Source organism: Embiotoca jacksoni, unplaced genomic scaffold, assembly GCF_022577435.1.
Source record: "Embiotoca jacksoni isolate LCO1_2020_lvr unplaced genomic scaffold, fEmbJac1.0.p SCAF_50, whole genome shotgun sequence".
NCBI lineage: Eukaryota > Metazoa > Chordata > Actinopteri > Embiotocidae > Embiotoca > Embiotoca jacksoni.
Genome location: NW_027185404.1, coordinates 1538448 through 1565195, shown reverse-complemented (window position 1 = coordinate 1565195; position 26748 = coordinate 1538448). Strand labels below are relative to the sequence as shown.

The window sequence follows — 26748 nt, the reverse complement described above, 5'->3', positions numbered from 1 at the left end:
CCTACTCACACTGGAGAACAACTCCTAAAGTTTGCAAGGAAAAAACAAACAGGCCAGTATCAAGAACAACACGCAGACCAGATGCACGTGACACTGAGGTTCAAGCATACCCCAGGGCCAGACCTACCATACAATGAGAAAGTTCAAAAATTAGGACCTCAGAGAATCACACTCAAAGCAATGTACACTGATGGGAAGGGAAAAACAGGGTGTAGCGTCGTGTTGTCAAAACCAGCACAAGAACTATACATAAACTATGGAATCGTACCACACGTCTCTATTACCAAACCTAAAAAGTTCGAATGGAAAGAGATAGGCCCATTTATAACCAAAGGAGAAAGAACCCAGACCTGGGAAAGAGCGGAAAAAGGGTGGGAAGTAAATGAAACTGAGACGATGTACAGGAAAGTGTTGAGCTGGGTTGTAGCTGTGTCACCCCATGTACATCTGTCCGCGTATGAGGACGATGTAGTTGAATGATATATAACTGATCTAAAGAACTATCCTGAATTGACGCAAGTCCCATCGTCATTCTGGTCAAAAGGGAAAACAGATGTAGGATTAATGACTACAGTAAAACCGGTAAAAATTAAAGCCAAAACAAATTATAGGCCAAGAGTGCGTCAATACCCATTAAAACCGGATGCCGAAAAAGGCATCAAACCAGTAATAAAAGACATGATAAGAGCAGGAATCTTAATAGAAGCCCCCGAAGCTACATGTAATACACCTATTTTTCCAGTTAGAAAGGCAGATTCAGACAATTGGAGGATGATTCAAGATTTAAGAGCGGTCAATGAAGCTGTTGAGAGTATGGCCCCATGTGTACCAGACCCACACACATTATTGAATCAGTTGAAAGCAGATAAAAAGGTGTTTACGGTAGTAGATCTAAGCAACGCATTTTTCTCTATCCCAGTGGACAAAGATTCACAGGGGTGGTTCGGATTTACAATAGAAGGAAGAAAATATACGTACACCAGGCTCCCACAAGGGTACTGTGATAGCCCCACTATATTTTCAATGGCAATACAGAACTGCTTGGCAGATTTCCCTACACCTGAACATTCACAGGTGATAGTGTATGTCGATGACATATTGATTGCAGCAGACACCAAGGAACACTGCATACACACGTCCATAGCATTGCTGAAACACCTCGCTCAAACAGGAAATAAGGCATCACTGTCTAAACTACAGTGGGTGCAAGAGGAAGTGACCTTTTTAGGTCATGTGGTCAGTGGTGACGGAAGACGCATACAAGAAGAAAGGAAACAAGCTATAACGCAGACACCAAAACCACAAACTAAACGACAAATGATGCAATTCCTAGGGTTATGTAACTACTGTAGATTATGGATCCCAAACTACGCAGAGCAGACTCAACCCCTGCTAGATCTCATCTATGCAAGTCCAATGAACCTCTCTGAAAAGATTAAATGGTCACTGGAAGGAGAAACAGCATTAGTAGCCCTTAAACAAGCATTAACCAGTACCACGGTTCTGGGACTACCGGACTATGATAAACCTTTCACACAAACAGTGGACTGCAAAGGTCCGTTTATGACATCAGTACTGACACAAGAATATGGAGGAAAAATGAAGCCAGTAGCTTTCTACTCTAAAAGATTGGACCCAGTGGCGTGTGCACTACCCCCGTGTGTAAGAGCAGTATGCGCAGCAGCACAAGCCGTACAGTGCTCCGCGGAAGTGGTGTTGTTTCACCAATTAACACTGCTAGTCACACACGAGGTGGATGTTCTGATGACACAAACTAAAATGACATTCTTATCACCAGCAAGACATCTTGCTATAATATCGTTACTGCTATCACAGCCACACATAACTCTGAAGCGATGCACCACATTAAATCCATCCACACTCATGCCCACGCCAGAAGATGGTACACCACACAACTGTAAAGCCTTGACAGAACAAATGTGCAAACCCAGACCAGACCTAACCGACATACCCCTAACAGAGGGTATGACATTGTATGTTGATGGTTCAAGCTCAAAGTCACCAGATGGAAAAACACAAACAGGATTCGCTGTGGTCACAGACAAAGAAATTGCACAGGCGAAAAAATTAGCCTCGAACCTCTCAGCCCAGGCGGCTGAAGTTATAGCCTTAACAGAAGCATGCAAAATAGCACAAGATCAGAGCGTCACTATATATACTGATAGTCAATATGCATTTTCTACACTGCATTTATTCGCAGCCCAATGGTCACGGAGAGGAATGACCACATCCACAGGAAAACCTGTCGAGCATGCGGACTTATTAAAAGAACTCCTTAAAGCAGTCCTGTTACCAAAAAGAATCGCAGTATGCAAATGTGCAGCGCATACAAAGAAAACGGACAGAGTAAGCAAAGGCAATGCATTTGCCGATAAAACAGCCAAAGAAGCAGCAACAGGACAATATGGCATATACACCATAGTCCATCAGAAACCAAACGAGGAAATCGAACCAATATCTAATGAAATTTTAATAGATATGCAAGCGAATTCACCAACAACAGAAAAACAGCTATGGTTAAAAAATGGAGCACAAATACAAAACGGCATATATCACATAAACAACAAACCTGTACTACCACGAAACCTATACAAAACAGCAGCCATTTTGAGTCATGGGCCTTGCCATGTCTCAACAGGAGGGATGGTTGAAGGGATACATCAACATTTCTATACAATAGGATTCAATTCATACTCAAAAAATTTTTGTAGATCATGCTTAATCTGCTGTAAACATAACTCCCAAGGAAACGTCAGACCAAAACGCGGTGTATTCCCGAGAGCTGAACACCCGTTTGAAATAATACACATGGATTTTATTGAATTAAATAAAAATAATAACTTCCAATATTGTTTGGTTCTGATATGCCCATTCTCCAAATGGGTGGAGATTATCCCAAGCAGAAAGGCAGATGCTATAACAGTAGCTAAAGCTATATGCAAAAACATCATCCCACAGCATGGCATTCCCAGAATAATATACAGTGATAATGGCTCACACTTTGTAAATGATGTGATAACATACCTAGCGCAACACTTAGGAATAACATTAAAAAATCATTGCTCGTACCATCCACAAAGTGCAGGGTTAGTGGAAAGAGCAAACGGTACGGTGAAATTAAGGCTACGAAAAACTATGGAGCAAACAGGAAGAACCTGGCCAGAATGTATAGATCTGGTAAAAATGTACATGAGAATAACCCCAACTGAAAATGGACTAACTCCATTTGAAATAGTAAATGGTAGACCGTTCAAATTACCATTATTTTATGACGATGAAAAAAAAGAACAAGAAGAAAACACATTAACTGATTGGATGTGTAAAATGATGAAAGGAAAAGAAATAATGAGTGCAAATAATCTGCCAGACCACGTTGTGTCCCCACAGGAAAATCCAGTCAAAGCCGGTGATTGGGTGCTGATAAAGGTCATCAAAAGGAAGTGTTGGTCCAACCCCCGCTGGACTGGACCATACCAAGTCCTCCTGACCACACCAACGGCCATAAAGATCGCGGAGAGAGGCACCTGGATACATTTGAGCCACTGCAAGAGAGTGACCCCCTTGACTGCTGCCAACAGCGGGTAACGGTGGAAGTCTGGTTACAAAGGGTGGGTGTAGCTCTAGGCTCCCTGGTCTCAACCCAGTGAAGAAAACAACTGATCCGCGCCCATAGTATCCTGTCAACAATGGCATGCAGGTGGGTCCTCCCCCTTGTGGTAACAACTTTTACAGGACTCTGCCTCCTGTCACTCCGCCAAGATGACGAAGGCACGATACGAAGGAAAAGATGGACCGATCAGCAACCAGACAAATGGACATGGATGGACGAAAACCCAAAACATTCGTGGGATACCAACATGTGGTACAGCTATGTAAAGGCCCTCGTCAGGTCGTATAATAAAAGTGATTGTTTCGTATGTTCCCACATGCCACACTCATCTACACAAGTGACCTTACATGCAAAACCTATGAACTGGACAGAAGCTAAATGCTTTTCCAGTTTCGCTGGGGTGGGGTACCAACATGAAGACATAATCATCAATGTCACCCTGGTAAAGGAAGGTGAGTCCGGATGGCTTGAGTTCACTGGACTTAAGAATGGGACATGTGACACCATGTTCTGGGTGAATTTTAACCGTACTAGTACAGGCCCTGTTGTTCCTCAGAAGGTATTCCTGAAAGATAACCCGACATTTCCCCTGTGTTTTGAGCAAACAAAGGGCACCGTCTTCTTAGGAAATTCCAGCAAACAATGTCAACATACGTATTATGGCGACTGGCAAGGGGCACCTGTGCACCAGAAAAGGCCATCCAATGGTACTTATTTAGTACAAGGAGGCTGGTGGCTGTGTGGCACTAATGCATATATTACCTTACCTGTTAATTGGATTGGAGTATGTACCCCAATATTTGTAACAGACCACACGTTCATTGTAGACAAAGAACAAACCTCAGTAAATAATGTTCGTCGTAAACGATCAACTGACCAGTGGATGACTGAGAATGGAATTAAGCCTCATGACGGTATATGGGGAACTGACGTACCAAAAGAACATAAACTCTGGACTGACGCATCAAAAGTAATCCTAGCTTTCTTCCCACAGTTAGGGGTAGGTAAAGTGATGCTACGCTTGGAGACTGTTGACTATAGATTCCAAGTGTGGGCAAATGCGTCTATAAAAGTAAATGAAGGCCAAAACCGAGAAATCAAGGCACTCCGCCTCATGGTGCTCCAGAACAGGATGGTATTGGACCTCCTGACTGCATCTGAGGGAGGTGTCTGTGTGAAAATAGGAACTACATGTTGTACATACATCCCTGACGAGGTTAACACCAACATATCCAAAGCCATGAATGTCCTGAAACAAATGCAATCTGTTATGACCAAAGACCACCCTGGTATAGGGAGCTGGGATATATATTCCTGGTTGACTACAGGCCCATGGTGGCATATGTTACTGAAGATATTCATGCCTGTACTCATGGTGTTGATAATATTCTGTGTACTCATAAGTTGTGTTATTCCTTGTCTACGGATGATGATGCAGAAGATGGTGGCAAACACATTCTTTAATTATATGCTCCTACAGCAATATGAACGAGATCCCCCTGAAAATGAGTGAAATGATTCCAAGGTCTAAAATGATGCATACATTGAAAATATGAAAACAAGTGATGTTATGTTGATGTCACAATGATCTAAGGAATTTACAAAATGACAAACAGGAGGGAATGTTAGGAAAAACAGTAACTCATTGTCAGTGTGTAAATTAAGTACTACCATGTGTGCAAAAGTTTCCTTTGGTCTATGTAGGTAGCAGTTGAAAGGTCACTACTACATGCATAGATAACGAATTCCTTTCTGACAGCACACATCATCCCGGAGGAGGAGGAACTGGCTTTAATTTAGTAGAGCACATAGGTTAAAAGAAAACATACCCATAAGGTATGAAGAGCATTGAACCCCTATGCACTCAAGTTATACAACATGTGCACATACTTATAGGAATATAATCACGTGATGTTTTGTAACCCCATGTATACAATAAAAGGAGCAAAGAGGGAAGTCTGATTCGGAGTTGGCTGATGCCAGGTGAAGAGCTTACAACTCTAAGACCCTGCACGGACTTCCCTTGCTGCAAGTAAAACTCAGATATCGTGTCAAGCTTTGTTTTTGTCTGACTGTGGGTTTGATTCTTATCCTATCAGCGCTATGTTACGGTTCTGAACCTAACAGACATCAGCAACAAATTTCCCCTATGAAGGTAAAACTAAACCTGTTCCTCTTGAATTGACCACTATTTCCACTTTCCTGTTCTCAGTACTGGACATGAAGCCAGAAGATCCAATGCAGCAGTACATCGAGCTAAATGCTCAAACATCAGGGGTGCTACTGTTGACAATGCATGATTGAGATGTTAAGCAGGTTTAATATCAATATAATGTATCATGTTCACTATCTGAATTTAGCCTGTTGGTTTATGATTACATTTAGTTACTAGCTCTAAACACCAAGTACCAAAATGTCTTTACTTTTTAGATGTTTGGTCATAACAGTTTGACCTGCTTATACTGGAACTTAATGAACCACAAAACATACAGTAAGTTACAGGGGGAAAAAAAAGTAAACCTCATTGTGTTGCTTGATGAAAAATGTTCCGAACATTCCCCAAATCACAGCATAAGTCATCGCCGAACACGTTACAAAAAAAGGTAACGATATCACAAAATGAAGAGGGAAAACCAACAATCCTCCCTTGAACAACAACTTGGTGATAGTTAGAAGAAAATGGTGCCTTAACAGGAAGGAACCAGACTCTGAGGTGGGTGGACATCTGCTTCAAGTAGCTGTAAGGAGGGGAGAGCAGAAAGAGAATAATAAACAATATATTCTAGGCCAATTGGTGTGACAGGTCAACACAGAGCAGAAACATGCAGATCCAGAGTTACCTGCAGAAAAATACAGGGAGAGAGAAGCCACAGGAGTAATGGCATGCAATGTGAGCAAACTTTCACTGGACTCTATTTTTTCTGCAAACAAATCCTATACCATCAGCAAAAAACAAAAGATGATAAAATTATGTCATATTTTTTACACAGTGGCTTTCATAGTGAAATATTTTCTCAGGAGCATTGAGTGGAAGCTGCACTCAAAGAACGATGCACTCAAAGAAAGCTGCAAGACTCTACACCTCAGTTGGTTTTGCTTTGTGTACAAACCTGCCGAGCCGGCAAACAGTGCTGTCTAAAGTTTACTATGTCATCACACCGGATTACTGTATATTTAGCTTCTCCACATTCAAACACTCTCTGATGTTCTGAAGCTCTAGAAATGACAAGTTGCCCAGAGCTGGTTTAAGGTTGAAATATTCTCTTAAATCAAGTCAATACCCAAGAATCACCAGCTCCCATTTGTGTGAACAGTGTGGTACTGTATATTTAATTCAATTTTCAATTCAATTTTATTCATATAGTGCCAAATCACAACACAGGTTATGTCATGGCACTTAACACGTTAAAGTCCTTACAGCAAGACTTTACGATACTATACAGAGAAACCCAACAATTCAACAATTCCCACATAAGCTAGGAGGGAAAAAAACTCCTCTTTAAGGGAGAAAAACCTCCAACAGAGGGAAGAAAAAACTCCCTCTTAACAGGAAGAAACCTCTGACAGAACCAGGATCAGAGGTGGGTGGAGCATCTGTTAACAGAACCAGAATGAGAGGTGGGCGGAGCATCTGCCTCGACCGGTTGGGGTGAGAGGAGAGCAGAGAGAGAAAAGGACAGCATAGAGATAGAAGAGAAGAACTGTTGGTGGAGACGACAAGCACAGAGCAGAGACATGCAGCTCCATGACGGGACATCTGGAAAAGAAAGAAGAGAAACTACACGAGCGAAGGAACTGAATGGAGACAACAGATAATAAGAAGAAACTATGGGAGAGAAAAAGATGGTGAGGTATGAGTCAGTTAAAGAGTAGGAGGAAAGAAAAGAAGCTCAGCATGTAACGAGGTCCCCCAGCAGCCTCGGCCTATAACAGCATAACTAAGGGTTGGTTCAGGTCTACCTGAGCCAGCCCTAACTATAGGCTTTATCGAAAAGGAACGTTTTGAGTCTAATCTTAAAGCTAGAGAGGGTTTCTGCCCCTCAAACACAAACTGGGAGCTGGTTCCAAGTACAATAACTTCCGTTTTGTCTGAATTTAGAAGCAGGACGTTTTTGGTCATCCAGGCCTTTATGTCTTTTAGACAGGCTTCAAGTTGTACTAACTGATTAGTTTCATAGAAACATATAGCTGAGTGTCATCTGCATAACAATGGAAGTGTATGCATTGCTTCCTGATGACATCTTCTAATAGAAGCATGTACAAAGTAAAAAGTATTGGGCCTAACACTGAGCCTTGTGGAACTCCATAACTAACTCTTGTTTGTCTGGAAGACTCATTGTTGACATGGACAAACTGGAATCTATCTGATAAGTAGGATTTGAACCAGTCTAATGCAGTTCCTTTAATCCTCGTCTTCTAATCTCTGTAATAAGATCGTATGATCAATCGTATCAAAAGCAGCACTAAGGTCCAGAAGAACAAGTACAGAGACGTGTCCATTATCTGAGGCTAATAAAAGGTCGTTAGTAACTTTCACCAGAGCTGTTTCTGTGCTATGATGAACATCACATCAGTGACAGTAACAGGAAGGCTCTGCCCGATTCGCTCCCTAATAGTAAGAATTTTATTGGTAAAGTTAATGAAGTCATTACTGCTGAGAGCTGAAGGAATAGAGGGCTCAACAGAACTGTAACTCTTTGTCAGCCTGCTACAGTGCTGAACAGAACCCAGGGGTTGAATAATGAATAGTATCAACCCACTCACCGTGGTAACCACACCCTCGATCTGGTTCTGTCATATGGGATGGAAACTGAAAATGTAATTGTATTTCCTTCAAACCTTGTTTTGTCGGACCACTTCTTATTGACATTTGAAGTTACAATAATGGACTACACAGACTGTGGGAATAAATCCCACGACAGTAGATGTCTGTCAGATGATGCCGTGGCCAAGTTTAAGGAAGCAGTTACATGCTTATCCTCTTCGATGCCGTGTGTTAAAGCAGTGGAAGACATCTACATTGATCTTAGTCCCACACAAGTGGATCATCTGGTAGAAAACACTGCAGTATCTCTGCTACAACTCTAGATGATGTCGCCCCTCTGAAGAAGAGAGTCATGAACCAGAGGAAGTTGTCTCCATGGTACAACTCAGAATTACACTCTGCTGGGCAGCGACTAGAAAAATGGAAAGGAAATGGAGTTCCACTAATTTAGAAGAATTTCACCTGCCTGGAAGGATAGTCTAATATTATGTAAGAAAGTTCTTCGTAAGGCCAGAACTTTATATTATTCATCATTAATAGAGGACAACAAGAACAACCCCAGGTTTCTTTTCAGCACTGTAGCAGGCTGACAAAGAGTCCCAGTTCTGTTGAGCCCTCTATTCCTTCAGCTCTCAGCAGCAATGACCTCATTAACTTCTTTACTAATAAAATTCTTACTAGTAGGGAGAGAATCGGGCAGACCCTTCCTGTTACTGTCATTGATGTGATGTTAAACACAGCAGCCCTGAAAGCAGCTGTAGGACCAGATGTAAACTTGGAACATTTCTCTCCTGTTGAGCTCTCTGAGTTAACTAGAATTATTTCTTCATCTGGATCCTCTAGCTGTCTGTTAGATCTCATCCCAACTAAACTTTTTAAGGAAGTCTTCCCTTTAATTCATACTTCCATATTAGATCAGATCAACCTATCTATTGTAACCGGCTATGTACCGCAGGCTTTTAAAGTGGCTGTAATTAAACCTTTACTTCAAAAGCAGACTCTTGATAAGCTGTTTTAAGAAACCACAGACCAATTTACAACCTGGTGTTTATTTTTATAATCCTTGAAAATGTTGTTGCAAATCAACGTTTTGATCATTTACAAAGGAATGATCTGTTTGAAGATTTTCAGTCTTTAGAGTTCATCATAGCACAGAAACAGCTCTGGTGAAAGTTACTAACGACCTTTTATTAGCCTCAGATAATGGACTCATCTTTGTACTTGTTCTTCTAGGCCTCAGCGCTGCTTTTGATACGATTGATCATAAAATCTTATTACAGAGATTAGAGGACATTACGAGGATTAAAGGAACTGCATTAGACTGGTTCAAATCCTACTTATCAGATAGATTCCAGTTTGTCCATGTCAACAATGAGTCTTCCAGACAAACAAGAGTTAGTTATGGAGTTCCACAAGGCTCACTGTTAGGCCCAATACTTTTTACTTTGTACATGCTTCCATTACGAGATGTCATCAGGAAGCACTGCATCAACTTCCATTGTTATGCAGATGACACTCAGCTATATCTTTCTATAAAACCAGATGAAACTAATCAGTTAGTAAAACGTGAAGCCTGTCTGAAAGACATAAAGGCCAGAATGACCAAAAACTTCCTGCTTCTAAATTCAGACAAAACAGAAGTTATTGTACTTGGTCCTAAACACCTCAGAAACTCTTTCTGTAATCACTTAGTTACTCTAGATGACGTTGTCTTGGCCTCCAGCAAAACTGTGAGGAACCTTGGAGTCATCTTTGATGAGGATTTGTCCTTTAGCCACCATATAAAGCAAATCTCCAGAACTGCCTTCTTTCATCAACGTAATATTAATAAAATCAGGAAAATCCTTCCTCAGCGTGACGCAGAAAAACTCATTCATGCGTTTGTTACTTCTAGACTAGATTATTGTAATTCCTTGTTGTTAGGATGTCCAAATTACTCATTAAAAACCTGCAGCTGATCCAAAATGCTGCAGCAAGAGTACTGACAGGATTTAGCAAGATAGATCATATTTCTCCAGTTTTATCTTCTCTTCACTGACTTCCTGTGAAATCAGGAATAGAATTTAAAATTCTCTTGATGACTTACAAAGTTCTACATGACCAGGCTCCATCATATCTTAGAGATCTTATAGAACCATATAATCCTAGCAGAGCACTTCTCTCCCAGTACGCTGGTCTACTTGTGGTTCCTAGAGTTTACAGAAGTAGAATGGGAGGCGGAGCTTCAGTTTTCAGGCTCCTCCCCTGTGGAACCAGCTCCCAGTTTGTGTTGGAGGGGCAGAAACCCTCTCTAGCTTTAAGATTAGACTCAAAACGTTCCTTTTCGATAAAGCCTATAGTTAGGGCTGGCTCAGGTAGACCTGAACCAACCCTTAGTTATGCTGTTATAGGCCGAGGCTGCTGGGGGACCTCGTTACATGCTGAGCTTCTTTTCTTTCCTCCTACTCTTTAACTGACTCATACCTCACCATCTTCTTCTCTCCCATAGTTTCTTCTTATTGTCTGTTGTCTCCATTCAGTTCCTTCGCTCACGTAGTTTCTCTTCTTTCTTTTCCAGATGTCCCGTCATGGAGCTGCATGTCTCTGCTCTGCGCTTGTCATCTCCACCAACAGTACTTCTCTTCTATCTCTATGCTGTCCTTTTCTCTCTCTGCTCTCCTCTCACCCCAACCGGTTGAAGCAGATGCTCCGCCCACCTCTGATCCTGGTTCTGTTAACAGATGCTCCGCCCACCTCTGATCCTGGTTCTGTCGGAGGTTTCTTCCTGTTAAACGGAGTTTTTCTTCCCTCTGTTGGAGGTTTTTCTCACTTAAAATGAGTTTTTTTTCCCCCTCCTAGCTTATGTGGGAATTGTTGGGTTTCTCTGTATAATGTTCTAAAGTCTTGCTGTAAGTACTTTAACGTGTTAAGTGCCATGAAATAGCCCATGTTGTGATTTGGCGCTATATAAATAAAATAAAATTGAATTGAATTGAATTAATACAAAGTCCTGGCCTTACGAAGAGCTTTCTTACATAATATTAGACTATCCTTCCAGGCAGGTGAAATTCTTCTAAATTAGTGGAACTCCATTTCCTTTCCATCTTTCTCGTCGCTGCCTAGCAGAGCGTAGTTCTGAGTTGTACCATGGAGACAACTTCCTCTGGTTCATGACTCTCTTCTTCAGAGGGGCGACATCATCTAGAGTTGTAGCAGAGATACTGCAGTGTTTTCTACCAGATGATCCACTTGTGTGGGACTAAGATCAACGTAGATGTCTTCCACTGCTTTAACACACGGCATCGAAGAGGATAAGCATGTAACTGCTTCCTTAAACTTGGCCACGGCATCATCTGACAGACATCTACTGTAGTGGGATTTATTCCCACATGCTGTGTAGTCCATTATTGTAACTTCAAATGTTAATAAGAAGTGGTCCGACAAAACAGGGTTTGAAGGAAATACAATTAAATTTTCAGTTTCCATGCCGTACGACATAACCAGATTGAGGGTGTGGTTACCACGGTGACGGGGTTTATTTACATTCTGAGAAAAGCCTATAGAATCTAATAATGAGCTGAAAGTAGAACTGAGGCTGTCGTTGTCCACGTCAACATGAATATTAAAGTCTCCCACTATCATAACTTTATCTGAACTCAGCACTAAATCTGATCAAAAGTCAGAATTCAGTTAGAAACTCTGAATAAGGACCAGGTGGGAGATAAACAACAACAATACAATCCATTTCTCTGCTTTCCAGTTTGGGTGAGAGACTAAGAGTCAGACTCTCAAATGATTTACAACTAAGTTTCGGTCTTGGATTAATTGATAAACTTGAGTGGAAGATTGCTGCCACTCCTCCTCCTCCTCCTCCTCTTCATCTTCCTCCTCCTCCTCCTCCTCCTCGGCCTAAATCTCTGGGAATATGATAATTAATATGACCGGGAGGAGTTGCTTCATTAATCCTAACATATTCTTCCTGTTGCAGCCAGGTCTCTGTGAGACAGAGTAAATCAATCTGATGATCAGTTATCAAGTCATTTACTAACAGAGATTTAGACCAGAGAGATCTGATATTTAATAGTGTGCTTTTAATTGTCAGATTTTTTTGATCCATTAATTTGGTAGGATCAATTTTGATTAAATTTCTATTGATACATCTTTTCTTGAGTTTTTTAAATATAGGTGGTCTGGGACACAACCTCTATAGGATGTTGAAGGTTTTGGGTGAGTGACAGCTCTAAAGAAGCTGCAGAGGAGCTGTAAGAGCTGCGTCCTGGCCTCAACCCTTGATGTCAGGTTTTAGGGCTGTTAAGAGACACGGCCATGTTTCTAGAAAGAAGAGCTGCACCATCCAAAGTAGGATGGATGCCGTCTCTCCGGATCAGACCAGGTTTTCCCCAGAAAGTATTCCAATTGTCAATGAAGCCCACATTGTTAGTGGGACACCACCTCAACAACCTTGCACATTCTCATAAAGCTGATAGCATTGCTCTTGGTGTCGTTAATTGGTCCCCTAATTGGACCAATTCATTAGTGTTGAATGCATGAAGAGAAACCACAGCTGGGCCCGGGAACACTGAAGGATCCGCACTAAATATATTCTCCCCTGTCTCCAGTCTACCATGTTTAATGTGACACGAGCACTTTATTGCAGATATAAACAAATTGGCCCAGGGGAGTTTATGCTGCGGCTTCTATGCATAGTAGTCTGTTACCGCAGATATTATCTGAGAAAGACTCAGCCAAAGAGAGAGGGGTTTTTTTTGTGTTTTTTTTCTTCTTTTAAGTACATAAAGTAGGTCATGAATTTCAAAAGTGCAGATTACCATTTCCACACTCAATTCCATTAATCAACGCTTCTGCCATTGAGTCCCACCAGAGAAAACAATGAATAAGACCATGTTACTTTGGAATTAATCTATTAATCAAATGGCACATGAGGAAGTACCTGCAACGTGGCATCAGCGCTGGGAAGCATCCAGGGGGTTGTGGTAATGAGCAAAACGTAATCCAACACTGCTGTAATAAATCCTCTTTTCATGAAGGTGGACTGTTCACTTTTTGTTGTGGAGGTGTTTTAGAGAGGTGTTGGTCCAACTTAATGATGAAGGTGTGGAGGGAGGGTGTTTCAGACATTCCTTATCATTCTACAAACACTGTTCATTAAAATATACCTTTATTCACCTATATATTCATTCATTTTGAAGTTTTAATATAGGCTTCTTGATCTTTACTGTTATCTTAATTGTTCCCCTTTTCTCCAGAAGAATCCGATAATGCCCCTTTGAGACTCTCAAGAGTGTTGCTTTTATCCATTTAACTAAGGCTAAAGAAAGACAATCTGTCAGTGTGAGAGCTTGACATAGAGCTGTGGCAGCTGTGCTCCAACAACCATGCCCTCTTCTTCTTTCCTCTTTTACACAATCAGGAAAATTTGGCTCAAAATAAAATCCAGTAGTGCACAATGTAAATGTCTTTGCCATACTTTTAAATTCAGTTTAGGGTCTGATAAAGAAAATAATTGATTATTTAGAAACTACAAATGAGTGGATCATTTTCAGTGTCTGTGGCGACAGCTAGAAAGCATTTTAAAAGGAGGAAGACAGAGACATCAGATGCAGAGTAAATGATGGCCGTGTTTAAACTTCTAATTATAGGCGTTTGTGTCTTCAGAGCTGCCCGCTGTTAGAAGAAGATGCTGCTCTGCTCACCCTAAACCATCATTAAACCCTCAGAAAAGATCTGACTCTATCACGTAGAGACACAGAGAGGGAGCCGGCAGGGGTGTTATTTGGAAAAGGTAACTACGTTTGTCTGGGCTGTTAGGGCCTGATTTACTAAGATCTCAAATAACGGGTACTAAATTGCGTGTTCCTTCCAAAAGTTAGCAAATTATTTTGCACCTGTTTTGCGGGTGATTTACTGAGTAATTGCATCATTGAAATCAGGTGCAAATAAATATGGGTTTGTGTGTTAAAGTGATTCCAGCCATGAAGAACAGAGGGACCGCAAAAGGAAAAGGAAATCTGATCCCATTGAAATTAAGAAATATACATTTTATAAGAACAAAACACTATGTAGGAGATTATCAGCAAGAAAGTCAATAATGTGGGAAAAACAAAAAGATGAAAAAAATGTTTAATAATAAAACGTTGGCAAATAAAAGAGGAGGACGGTGGATGAGATCCTCTAACAAACAGGTCCAAATCAGCAGGTCCAGATCTTTATGTGATAAGCAAATGTTGAAACTGAGAAACTGTATTTCTATCTGGTTTCTTCTTTGGAGAGTTTTAACCTGCATTTGTGGATGCAGCGATGAACTGTGTTCACAGATGATGGTTTTCACAAGTGTTCCTGAGCCCATGCAGTGATTTCCACTCCAGAATAGTGTGTTTTTAATGCAGTGCTGCCTGAGGGCCCGAAGATCACCACCATCCAATATTGGTTTCCAGCCTTGTCCCTTGTGTTCAGAGATTTCTCCAGATTCTCTGAATCTTTTAATGATATTATGAACCGTAGACGATGAAATCCACTAATTCTTTGTAGTTTTACGTTGAGGAACATTATTCTTAGAATGTTGCACTAATAAATAACAACATTTTCTTTATTTTCCTTAAATATTTATAATCTGTCTTTCAGTGCCAGTAATACACACACACACACACACACACACACACACACACACACACACACAGAGCGTATCTTTGTGTGAAGTCACACACAGCTGTGGAGGTTCTCTTAAGTAAGGAATAGGGTAATAATAAAATGGCAAGCTTTGAGAAGCCCTCACCTTTCTCTGCATCTGTGGCAGACTGGTCCCTAACTCCAACCTTAACCTTCCCACATTTAAACACAGTGATTGGTGCCAGCACCAGTCTTCTGCCTACCCCACGGATGTATTAAGATTGGATGCTATCCATCCCCTGTGCAGGATATGGACCCAATAGCAACCACAGAGACAGATAGAATGCAGAAACTGGTCTTTATTGTTACATGAGGTGGTTGGAGAATAAGCTCAAAGGTCCATGGTCTCCTCTGAGTGGGGCAGGAGGCTGAGAGACTGGGGATGAGTCTCCAGCCAGAGGGTTCAGAGTCCACTTCAGGGGGAGTGGTCAGTCTCCCACTTCGGGAAGAGTTGGTGCTGTCAAGCTCTGGAGGAGCGGCTTGGACAATACCTGGCCGGTTGGCACACTGGCAGGTAACTGAGCAGGTAGACAAAAAAAGAGAGGTCAGAACCGGACAGTGTAACGAGGGTCGAAAACTCCAGGCGAGCTGAGTGCAGGACCGGGGTAGATATACAGCCAGGCGCTGATTAGTGGCATCAGGTACAGCTGTCCAAGCTGAGCAGGTGGTGATAATTATTGTGATGTTTCTGGTGGCAGGCAGTGGAGAAAACCACACCCTCCAGACACAGACCGAAACACAGAGCATGTGGAAGGCAAAAACAAACAGGGGAATGAAAAGAGGTCGGGGGAAACAAAAGGGAAAGAGCACAGGGGCAGACAGAGATCCTCACATAATTGTGTCTGCTCCATTTTCTACAGCATTCAGCTATTTACAACTTAAATAAAAGCAATATAGAAATGTTTCCATTCCCACCTTTTTTTTGCTTCTTCTTATTAACAATTGTTACAACAATAACAACAACAATAAAAAAAATGATAATATAATGACAATAAACTATTTACAAAATACTTTTAAAAAAGTGCTTTCCAGGAGAATTCTGATAAAACAATCAAAATCAGGTCACTAGAATTAAAGAGAAGAAATAAGGCGATTGTAACTTGTGTTTACATGCAACATTGTATTTCAAGAAACACATTTGTCCATGATGAATTCTTCATTCTTTGTAAAATGACCTAAAGTCTAACAACCATGTACGTATTGTGGCTACAGCAAAGTCACAACTCTCTTTTCCTATTCTTGCAAAACTTTTGCAAAAGCCATTTCATTGAATTTTTACTCACCTGAAATAAACACACAGAAGTCATATTTGAAGGTGAGTGGAGTTTCCTCCATCCCAGAAACAAAACAGGTGCTGCAATTGTTCCGAGTGTGGGAGGTAAGCATGCATTGATGTCTGGGAGGTTTTTGTAACCCACTCCCACTTAACGCTAGTTGGTTTGGGATGGTGCTTAATGTGGCAGATCCTCCACATGAACGTGCAAACAGAGTGAGAGTGTGTGGAGAGAGGGTAGAGGGGGTGGAATGAAACTCAGCCACACAGTTAATGGTGGGTGTGCATGTAAGAGGCAGCTTCAGGAACGGTCCAATCACGAGGTCAAAAATATTATAAGCATTAGCGATACGCAACCAGTAAAAAGTAGGAGTGTTCAGGGTGCAGAGAACGGCGTCCTGTGGAAAATATGAAGCAACCAATAGGAGGGTCTTAGTTCACCTGCTCGCCACAAGTTAAAGGACTAAAATACAGAATCCATTCCATCCCAACACATACAGCAAATTCACCACACACTCTCACTTAGTGCGTTAATGTGGAGAGTCCACCACATTAAACGGAAGAGTTTTTGAACCTGGACTCTATTTTCTCATCATTTTGGGTGTAAGAGACTGATGGAGACAACAACTAATAAAATAGATCCAGTTTTGATATAAAGCTCTTTGGCCAGAATCTGCAAAACATACTCCTACATAATACTAAAAGAGCTGTTTTTTTTTTTTTTACCTGTCAGACTCAGATTCTTAATATAATAGATGAACAACACAACGTAACCCAAAACATTAGTCTCATTCTGAAATCTTTCAACAGGTGAGTTATCGCAGGAAGTTAAAGGTTGAAATGTGAGTGAGAGTTGGAATACAGAAAGCATTGCTTTGTGTCATCTAAATAATGGTTGGCTTCTTTTATAACGGATGACTGGAGAGTTAGACTGTGTGGACAAAGTAACGGATCAGCAAAAAAAAAAATCTGATAAGCCTTTGGTTCCACAATAGAAAGAAAACAGTCGCAGTAAAACCATGTCTGGAGGTCATTTAGAATGTTTTATGGTACAGTTTCACTTGTCATTAACAGTAAAGATCCATTTTTAATTTTCCAAACAAGGTCGCCTGCTTTGTTGGCGACACAGATTTACCTCCGTTTTTTTAATTTGTTAGGTGACAAGCTAATTGAGCTTTTCACATGCAGCTATCCTACGGGGCTGGCATAGTGACAAAGGTTGACATTAAAAAACAAAACTTGAAACTGAAAAAAGGAATCATTGCCATTGAAACACTCGTATTGTAGAAAGTTGTATTGAGACTGAAAAAGCTTTACAATCTCATTATTGATGTTTTTGCATTACGATGCGCTTTTTAATGACAATCTTCATTCAGTGATTGATTGATTGGATTGAGATTTTGTTATAATGTTTTTCTATTTTAAGTGTCGGTGCGTTTTAGTTTTTTTTTTTTTTTCAATGTTACAGGTTTCAAGCCAATCTTTAGATCATCAAAAGAAGAGGGGGGGGGGGTTGAGGGGAGGGGAGGGGCAAAGAGGTTGTGACACACACACATAATGTGCATAACAATAATAAAGACCATGATTGTTTCTGAACGCGCCGTTGGTCAGAAGAACCGCGACCACGGATCTTGCAGATGTCTTCCACCACTTCACCTGCAACTCCAAAACCACAAATGTGTTGGTTTCTTTGCGCTGTTGGTTTTTCACAAAGAACCAGGCTGGGCAAAAGTTAACTTTTAACAGAGGTTATGCTGGTTGGCAGAGCACCGCTGGAACAAGTGCTAATGTTTTCCAACCTCCTTGACCCCCCCCCCCCTCCACCCTTCTACCAAGCCACTTTGTCAACTATTTTACACAAAAAAATTGATGACATACGCTTCTCATTTTCTAATCGATCTTCTGTAACTACATTTCCATCAACTTCATCTTCATCACCTTCACTTTCCTCTTTCACCCCCTGTCTCCCAATCAAGTTGTTACCTTGGTAACCTCCACCCCCCCAACCACCTGCCCCCTTGACCCCATCCCATCTCATATTCTCCAGTCTATTGCTCCTGACCTTCTTCCTTTTCTCTCCCATCTCATCAACACTTCTGTCAACTAGTTGTTTCCTGAACTCTCTGAAGGAGAGAGTGAACCCTCTCCTGAAGAAACCCCCCCTCAACCCGTCTGAAGTAAACAACTACAGACCGTCTCTCTTCTTCCCTTTCTTTCTAAAACTCTTGAGCGAGCTATCTTTAACCAACTCTCCTCCTATCTCCATCATAATAACCTTCTTGACCACCAGTCTGGTTTCAACAGACCACTCAACAGAGACGGTCCTCCTTCTGTCTCTGAGCAGCTTCACACTGCTAGAGCAGCCTCTCTGTCCTCTGTCCTGATCCTTCCAGACCTTCTGCTGCATTAGACACAGTGAACCACCAGATCCTTCTTTCCTCTTTCAGGACCTCGGTGTCTCAGGCTCTGCTCTCTCCCTGTTCTCATCCTACCTCAATGACCTCACTTACCGGGTAACTTGGAGAGGATCTGTGTCTGAACCTTGTCCTCTCACTACTGGTGTCCCTCAAGGCTCCGTCCTGGGTCCCCTCCTCTTCTCTCTGTGCACCGACTCTCTCGGCTCTGTCGTTCACTCACATGTCTTTTCCTACCACAGCTATGCTGATGACACCCAACTGATCCTCTCTTTTCCCCGATCTGAAACACAGGTAGCTTCATGAATCTCTACCTGTCTGACTGACATCTCTCAGTGGATGTCCTCACACCACCTGAAAATCAACCTCGACAAGACCGAACTGCTCTTCCTTCCAGGGAAAGACTCTCCCACCCTCGACCTGACTACTACCTTCAACAACTCTGTTATCCCGACCCTGACTGATAAGAACCTCGGAGACACTCGACAGTCAACTCTCTCTTACTGCCAACATCACTGCAACAACACGTTCCTGTAGATACATGCTGCACAACATCAGGAGAATACGTCCTCTTCTCACTCAGAAGGAGGCGCAGGCTCTGGTCCAGGTTCTGGTCCTGGTTCTGGTCTAGGTTCTAGTCTAGGTTCTGGTCCAGGCTCTGGTCATCTCACGTCTGGACTACTGTAACTCCCTCCTGGCAGGTCTACCTGTTAGTACCATCTGACCTCTGCAGCTCATCCAGAATGCTGCAGCTCGACTGATCTTTAACCTCCCGAAATTCACTCACATTACTCCGCTCCTACTCCTCCTCCTGCTCCTCCTCTGCTCCCTTCACTGGTTACCAGTAGCTGCCCGCATCTGTTTCAAGACATTGGTACTTGCGTACCGTGCTGTGAACAGATCGGGTCCAGTCTACATCCAGGACATGGTCCAACCCTACATCCCAGCCTGCTCCCTCCGCTCCTCCTCCTCTGCTCCTGCTCCTCCTCCTCCTCTACATCCAGGACATGGTCAAACCCTACATCCCAGTCTGCTCCCTCCGCTCTGCTTCTACCAATCAGCTTGTTGCTCCTCACTGAGCTAAACACTCTACAAAATCCCGACTGTTTGCTGTCCTGGTTCCTAAATGGTGGAATGAGCTCCCCACCGACATCAGGACAGCAGAAACTCTGAACATTTTCCGCCGCAAACTAAAAACACACCTCTTCAGACTTTACCTTGACTAGTAGCACTTAAAATGGCACTTACTTATAGCACTTTGAAGTTTGGCTATCTTGAAGAAAATTGTACTTTCTTGATTGTTGTTGTTCTGGTTTTGAACCCTCATGGTTGAAATGTACTTATTGTAAGTCGCTTTGGATAAAAGGGTCAGCTAAATCAAATGTCATGTAATGTAATGTAATGTCAGCTAATATGTCAACTAGCTAACCTGCTGTTTATGCGAGATGTCCTGCCTTTTGATGTCTTTTGTTTTCTAGGAGTCGGTCATGATCAAAGTGATGTTGCTGAATATTCTGCATGAGATTGTTTATGCGACAATAATAATTACTATTGTCCCCCTGTAAATTCACCCCAGTCACACGGGTGAAGGCCATTCTTTAACGAGGAGCAGAACTAACTGCGAGCGGAAAGACGATCGATGCAGTGCATTTACTAAACTCAAGATTCATAATCATAAGCGTGTGAGAAATGGAGTGTGTGCGCCTTCAGGTGTTATGATCATGAGCTCCCGGATATTTCATCAAAGAGAGCTTCTAAAGCTGTGCGGGGAGGTCAAAGCAACCTATTGACAGACTCTACCACTCCGTGTTTCCGCCAAGAGTCAGAGCTGATGAAGCTGACCCCCCCACTGGGAGCGCTAGCTCACATGCTAATAAGGAACTAAACACAGTGGTTCCATTGGCAAGCACACTCCTGTTTCATCAGCCAGGAGATAGCATTGATCAGTGTGTCTGGTGGCAATGTTTTTAATTGACTAGAGAAAACAGACGAGTCTGTTAAGAAAATGTTAATGCAAGGACGTGGAAAGGAAGAAGCAACGTGCCTTGAACAAAATCAAACATCAAGAGTGAAACAGACAACTGGATAAATCTGGACAACTCAAAGAAGACAAAAATAAACCAGTTCTCATGAGACACTGTGCTTCCACTGACTTTCAGCTCACAGTACGGCGTGTCACTTCTTCAAGCTCAGTTACTTCTTCTTTACATGATTTCAGAGTGATACACTGTAAAATAAAAATATTTCAGTATAAATGTCAATGTCCTAAAAGCCAGACCCCCCACTGTTAACACTTTTACACTGGCTGACGTGGATCTTCATTAAGAGGAACATGACAAGCCCTGGTCCAAGAACCCCATTAAGCATCCAGATGAAACAGGAAATTGTAGGGCTCAGTTAGCCCGGCTGCACTGACGTTGGCTCACAGCTCCACTTTTCATCTCTGTAAATCCAGTCTGGTAAGTCGGCTCATATTAGCGTTTGCGCAGCAACTCCGAAGGGCGGACCAATCAGAGAGCAGTGTTAACCGTGCTTGTCCGGCCCCTCCTTCACTGTGATTGGACAGCTGCTGACAGTGACGAGCGCAGTAGTACGATTTATATTAACTGTCATTGACTGAAGAAAAAAAAGGCTGTACCTTAAGCGTTTAGCGCAGAATAAACGATCAGAACCTCGACAAGTTGCTGGTGATCATTAAAACATTTTTAAAAATATGTTGTACTCAGGAAAAAACGCTTTAGTGGACAATTGCTGCAGGTAGTTGCAGCGTGTCGGCGCCTGCTGATTGGTTAAAATAACCCGGAGGTCTTCGCCCAGTAGGATGGAACAACTGCAAACGATTCCCAATCGACGGTGTCCAGACCCATATATTCAGAGTGAAACTTGGTTCTGGTTCGCAGCAGGCTACGGCTCACTTTTCCAGAAGTAAGAAAACTTCCAGCAAAAATCTCACTTGGCATTTGTAATAACGCAATGAAATAACCCGACAGCCTTACCTTAACTGGGTGGTACATAAGCCTACAACATAGAGCGAATGATTGTGTTAACTGTAACAACGTATTCATTTAATTGCAATGACTGTAAGATTTGACAGCGATGAATACAAACAACAATACTACTTGTATCAGCCTATTTCCAAAGAAATAAGATCAGGTCCACAACCAGTCTGTTGAGTGGGTGGCAGACTGATGAGAGAGTTGTGCTTGACAGATCCTCTCCTTAATCTCCCAGACTGCAGATCTGAAGTCACCACTTATTTGGAATGCGGTCTTACGTCGGAAGTGCGATTGATTTATGCAGAAGGCGGCTGCTGCATTGTGTGCAGCAGCCGCCAGCTTTTATGTCTGAAGTGAGGATGAGTTCTTATCAGCAGGTCTGAGCGGCTCGCATGAGGTGAGAGACTGCCTTTGAGTCGGTGTTGACAAGCGAGTGGCAGGTGACCGACGGCCGGGCGTCCTGTCATGTCTGAGGTGCCGGTAATGCGACACGAGTTATTTCTCCTCCCAGAAGGACTGAGAGCTCTTTGAGGTTTCTTTTTTTAACCCGGCTAAATTTAATTTGCAGCTCGCAGTGTGTGGAGCCTGGAGATGTAAGACGGGTTGTGTCCTCTGTGGCGATTCCCCGGAGAACGAGGCTGGGTCACGAACTCCTTCTCTGGGGACACGAGGAGTGGAGGGCAGCTCTCCTTGAAGGGAGACCAGCTCGTGTGTGTGTGTGTGTGTGTGTGTGTGTGTGTGTGTGTGTGTTGCAACAGTGTTAGATGACAGTTGTATAAATAAATTTATCCACATAGACTGGAAAAAAAGCTCATTTTGCTCATTTCTGTGAGGAATTGTTCTCTGATGCCTCTTCAGGCATGTATTCTCCGACATCAAATGTGGCGGTGGAAATGTCAAACAAGCCAAAGCCGGATATTTCAGGGACATTAGCCTGACATTATCACTAATGATATTGGAATGGGGATACAAGCTGACACCGAGCACAGTTCCCAAAAGCCTCATTGTTCTGCTGTTGTTTACAAGAGCAGAAATGGCCTAAACATTTTATTATTTGTGCAGCCGGGTGGTTCATTTATCAGTATATGATTTTTCACTTTGGTTTAGAATATCTCTCAGTTATGTTTAGATGGCAATCAATGTGTTCTTTGTTGTTTTCTTCTAAGTCTAATAGTGTTTTGTTACCTAAGTAAAATGCAAACTAGATTTAAGGGGGTTGCCACGGTTTCACTTGCTATTTCAAACTATAGTCAAAAGGTGGCAGCGATAAGTAAGATGATTGTTACTCCGACAAGTGCGTCTTTATTCCTGTTTGACGGACCCTGGAGATTTAGCTGTTAGACGGTGCTTATGTTTACAACGTATGTCTGTGAAAACAATCCATCTACCAATGTCTTGAGGCTGTTTCACAAAGGCAGAATTAAGATATCCAGGATAACAGAGTAAAGCCATTCTTGACCGAGCCCAGTCAGTGCATCCGGGCTTCAGCCTGGTTCATCAGGTGCGCATAGTTCAAGCCAGGTGTAAATAATCTTGATAAATGAACATCCACGGCTGTCTTTAAAAGACTGCGCGGTCGATCACAGATTCACTGATGGAGAAATGGAAAAGAGGTGTGAGACACACTTCACTCCTGGTGAGAATCAACTCTTCATGGAAGCACACGCGAAGGAAAAGGAAAAATATGTTAAAAGGAAACTGCTGCAGTAATTAAAGGGCTTCAAAAGGTGTGGCAGACAATAATGGACTGACTGAATGACAAGTATCCTAAAAATACACATTTACCGACCACTTATCTTAACTGAAAATGTTATAATTCGATAGTAATTCTATACGGAGCTAATTATTAATTGTACACCGCAGAGGACGTTAATGTTACTATGAAATATTTATCAAACCTCACGTAATAATATAAACGTCAGTCTTCATGAACACAAACTTATCTCCCATAGAACATGAAGAAACTGTAAGAAACTGGGTTCTGAACGGAGTAAACACTGACTGAAGGCACCAGGATTGAGTGAGCCTGGCTGTTAGTCTGGACCAGGCTAGTTGCACACTATAAATCTCCATGGTAACTGATGTGCCACTGCTTTTGTGAAACTGAAAGAAAGAAGTAATCGTGCAGTGTGTAGACTCTTATTCCAGACGCTACATTTACATACTGCAAATGTTCAGGCAACATACACACACACACAGATCTCAGAGCTCTGTAATTCTTTCTGGTTCTTGGTAGGTGTGTGGTTACAGTTAAATACAAATGTGTGTCCCGTTACCTCGAGGATGAGCTATCTACCTGAACACCTGTTTAGTAAAAACTCATCTTTCCTGGAAACAACAGGATAGCAGATCTTCCCTCCTTCCCTCTGCCTGAACATATTTACTCGTCTCAGGCTGCGTCCATACAGCTGTATCTGTGCTGCAAGATGGGAAAAACACCCCAATATTTACTGTTTATTTCCGACTGGAAAAGCTCCTCCATCATGTCTGCCCTTCTGTATTGTAAACTGCCTCTAGGGGTGATTAAGTGCCCTCGGGACTGAGTATTTATGCTAATCATTAGCTGCTTCTTGCTTGGATGGATGTTTGATCACAGAAAAGATGAAAGGGATTTGAGCCGCCATCTTACCTTCCACATCACAGCACAAGCAGAAACAAATCGTCCAAATGGTCTCTATCACTTTGGAAAAATGTTTGTATTCCCATTTAAGCTTGGTCTCTGTAGTCATTGTTAGACATGGAACCAGCGATGGCCTCATTTATTCAAGTAATGGCTTTTTGGTTTTGGAATACAGCTCTCTGTTACGTAAATGTTCTGTAATGGCCCTACTCAGAAAGAAGAGGAGCAGTGTGCTTACAGCTGGAGGGAAATTTGGCACCTGAAAGCCCTGGAGTGCTGAGCTGGATGATAATTATGTAAAGGAAGGAGAGTGTCAAATGCATCCATCATAGATTGGTTTTAAAACATGTTTTGATGAAAATATTCTGCACCTTTCACAACATAGTTACAAAGGTGATTCACGACAACTACAAAGCAAAATGTAGAATCCAGCCAAATGACAAAAAAAGGAGCATCATTGAAAAAACATGAAAGTGAGAATAAACTATAAATAAAGGTTATTGGACGTACAAAGCAATGACAAAAATTAAGCTTGAGTGATCTCCTGTAGAACAACAGAGTCCTGACAGCCATCACCTGGTGGCCTCCCGGTGGTGGATCCATAGTCTGGATATAAAAGTGTTCATAGCTTCCAGGCCCGAAAATCTTGCCCGATGCAGAAGTGTCTTAAGCTGCAATATCACCGAGTACCACTAGAGGTCGGCTCCAAAAAGCCTCCGGCTCCATAGACTCCCATTCAACTTCTCTCATCAAATCCAAAGTGAATAAAATGTGTCCATCAGTTATCTCGGTGTTGTTAGCTAAAGTCACTCCTTCTTATTAGTTTTCTGGAGGTCCATCTGAAAATAATCCCTCATTCATTAGAAAAGAATATTCAAAAATACCTGTTTTGGGGCGGGGCGTGTCTGTTTGATTGACAGGCCTGTGGTGCAGTCAGGTTACAGCCATTGGTGGGCGGGATGTAGTATCGTCAGGTTTCCAATCAGATCAGTCAGATCCACCGCTGGCTCCTCCCCAAGCTCGTCCAAATATGGTCACTTCCTGCTCCAAACTGCTTCAAACTCAAGGCCTCATTCAGGCCCTAATGACCAACAGTGACGTCACCCATTGGTTACCACTTGGTTGGAACTCAGGTTCAAACAATCCAAACGTGTTTTACAAATGTCCTATGATTCATTAACAAACAGCATGGTTTGCAAATACAAAACGTACCAATTAGAAAAAGGAATTTCAGCATCTTTCTGCCACAACTGTGTTTAGGAAACAGCAGGTGGCGATATGAGTCAGTTTAAATGTGCCTGTCTTCTGCCTGCCTACACAGAACTAAAGCAGAGACTATGAGGGATGGGAATGATTTTTAAGGCAAAGTATAGCTTAAAAATAATCCAATATTTTTTTATATTTCTTCCAAAGTCTATAGTTTATGATACAGTTTGACTTAAAACCTCTGAAGGCAAACTATTTTTTGTTATTGATCGAAGCGTTTCAAGGCATACCGTAGCATTTCAGACAGTTATAAATAACTATTCTGCAATGAGGTTTTCAGATGGACCACTTAATGGGTGTCAAATTCACTCAGTCAAGTCACAGTGTGCTGATAGTGCTGTTTGATTCCTCCCTCAGTTGAATTTGATGTCTCTGTGAGGGGTTGATGCTAAGCGGATTACAGCTTGTCTAGTAATATTTCAGTCATAAAATAAATGCCTTCAATCCAAACTTTTCAGACAAAGTGGCCCAAATATGCATGAAACCATGTGGTTCATCACAAACATAAAGTTACAAAGTGGACAGTTGTTTTTCATTCAGTGAGTGTTAGATGTTTGAAATTCATAGTCAAGCCAAAATGGCCAAAAACATGTATTCATTACCACATTTGATTCCTGAAGTCAGCCGAGAAATTTATAAATGTGGATGCATTATTCAGCAGCACAGATTTATTTATATTATGATTTTTTTTTTTGTACTTGTATTTATCTCTGCAGCATGACCTATTTGAGATATGTTGTATACTTATTGTAAAGTACATTTTATATTTGCAAACTGTGTTGATAAGTGAATTATAGGGCATTTGTAAAACATGTTGTATTTGTGTGTTAAAATAAGCTTCATTAGGGAGCAACATTCATCGGCAAAGTTAGCGCCCAGTCCTACTCAGGCCATACAAGTGATTTTAAATTGCACAGGTAGGCAGAGTAATGGAGCTAATATTGGGGTTATATGTACTATAAAACTTAAAAAGTGAAGAAGTTCATGTAAGTGAAAAGGGAATTTTAGTAGAGTAAGAACGGGTTGGAGAAAAGGAGATTTAATCTCTAGTGTATTACTGGTAATATTATAGACCGTGTGAAGTAAAGTTTTAAAAAAGTGCACAAGACATACAACT

At 41.8% G+C, this 26748-nt stretch overlaps 1 protein-coding gene across 1 annotated transcript; it reads left to right on the top strand.

The window, feature by feature from the left end:
* Positions 1–3805: 3805 nt before the first annotated feature.
* On the top strand, positions 3806–5168 carry LOC138211873 (endogenous retrovirus group PABLB member 1 Env polyprotein-like). The gene has a single exon (XM_069172035.1). It carries the CDS (start codon positions 3843–3845, stop codon positions 5142–5144), a length of 1302 nt encoding a protein of 433 aa, XP_069028136.1. The 5' UTR covers positions 3806–3842; the 3' UTR covers positions 5145–5168.
* The last annotated feature ends 21580 nt before the right edge of the window (positions 5169–26748 follow it).

Coding starts and splice junctions, on each gene's coding strand:
- LOC138211873 (XM_069172035.1), top strand. CDS start 3,843: ATGGACGAAAACCCAAAACATTCGTGGGATACCAACATGTGGTACAGC.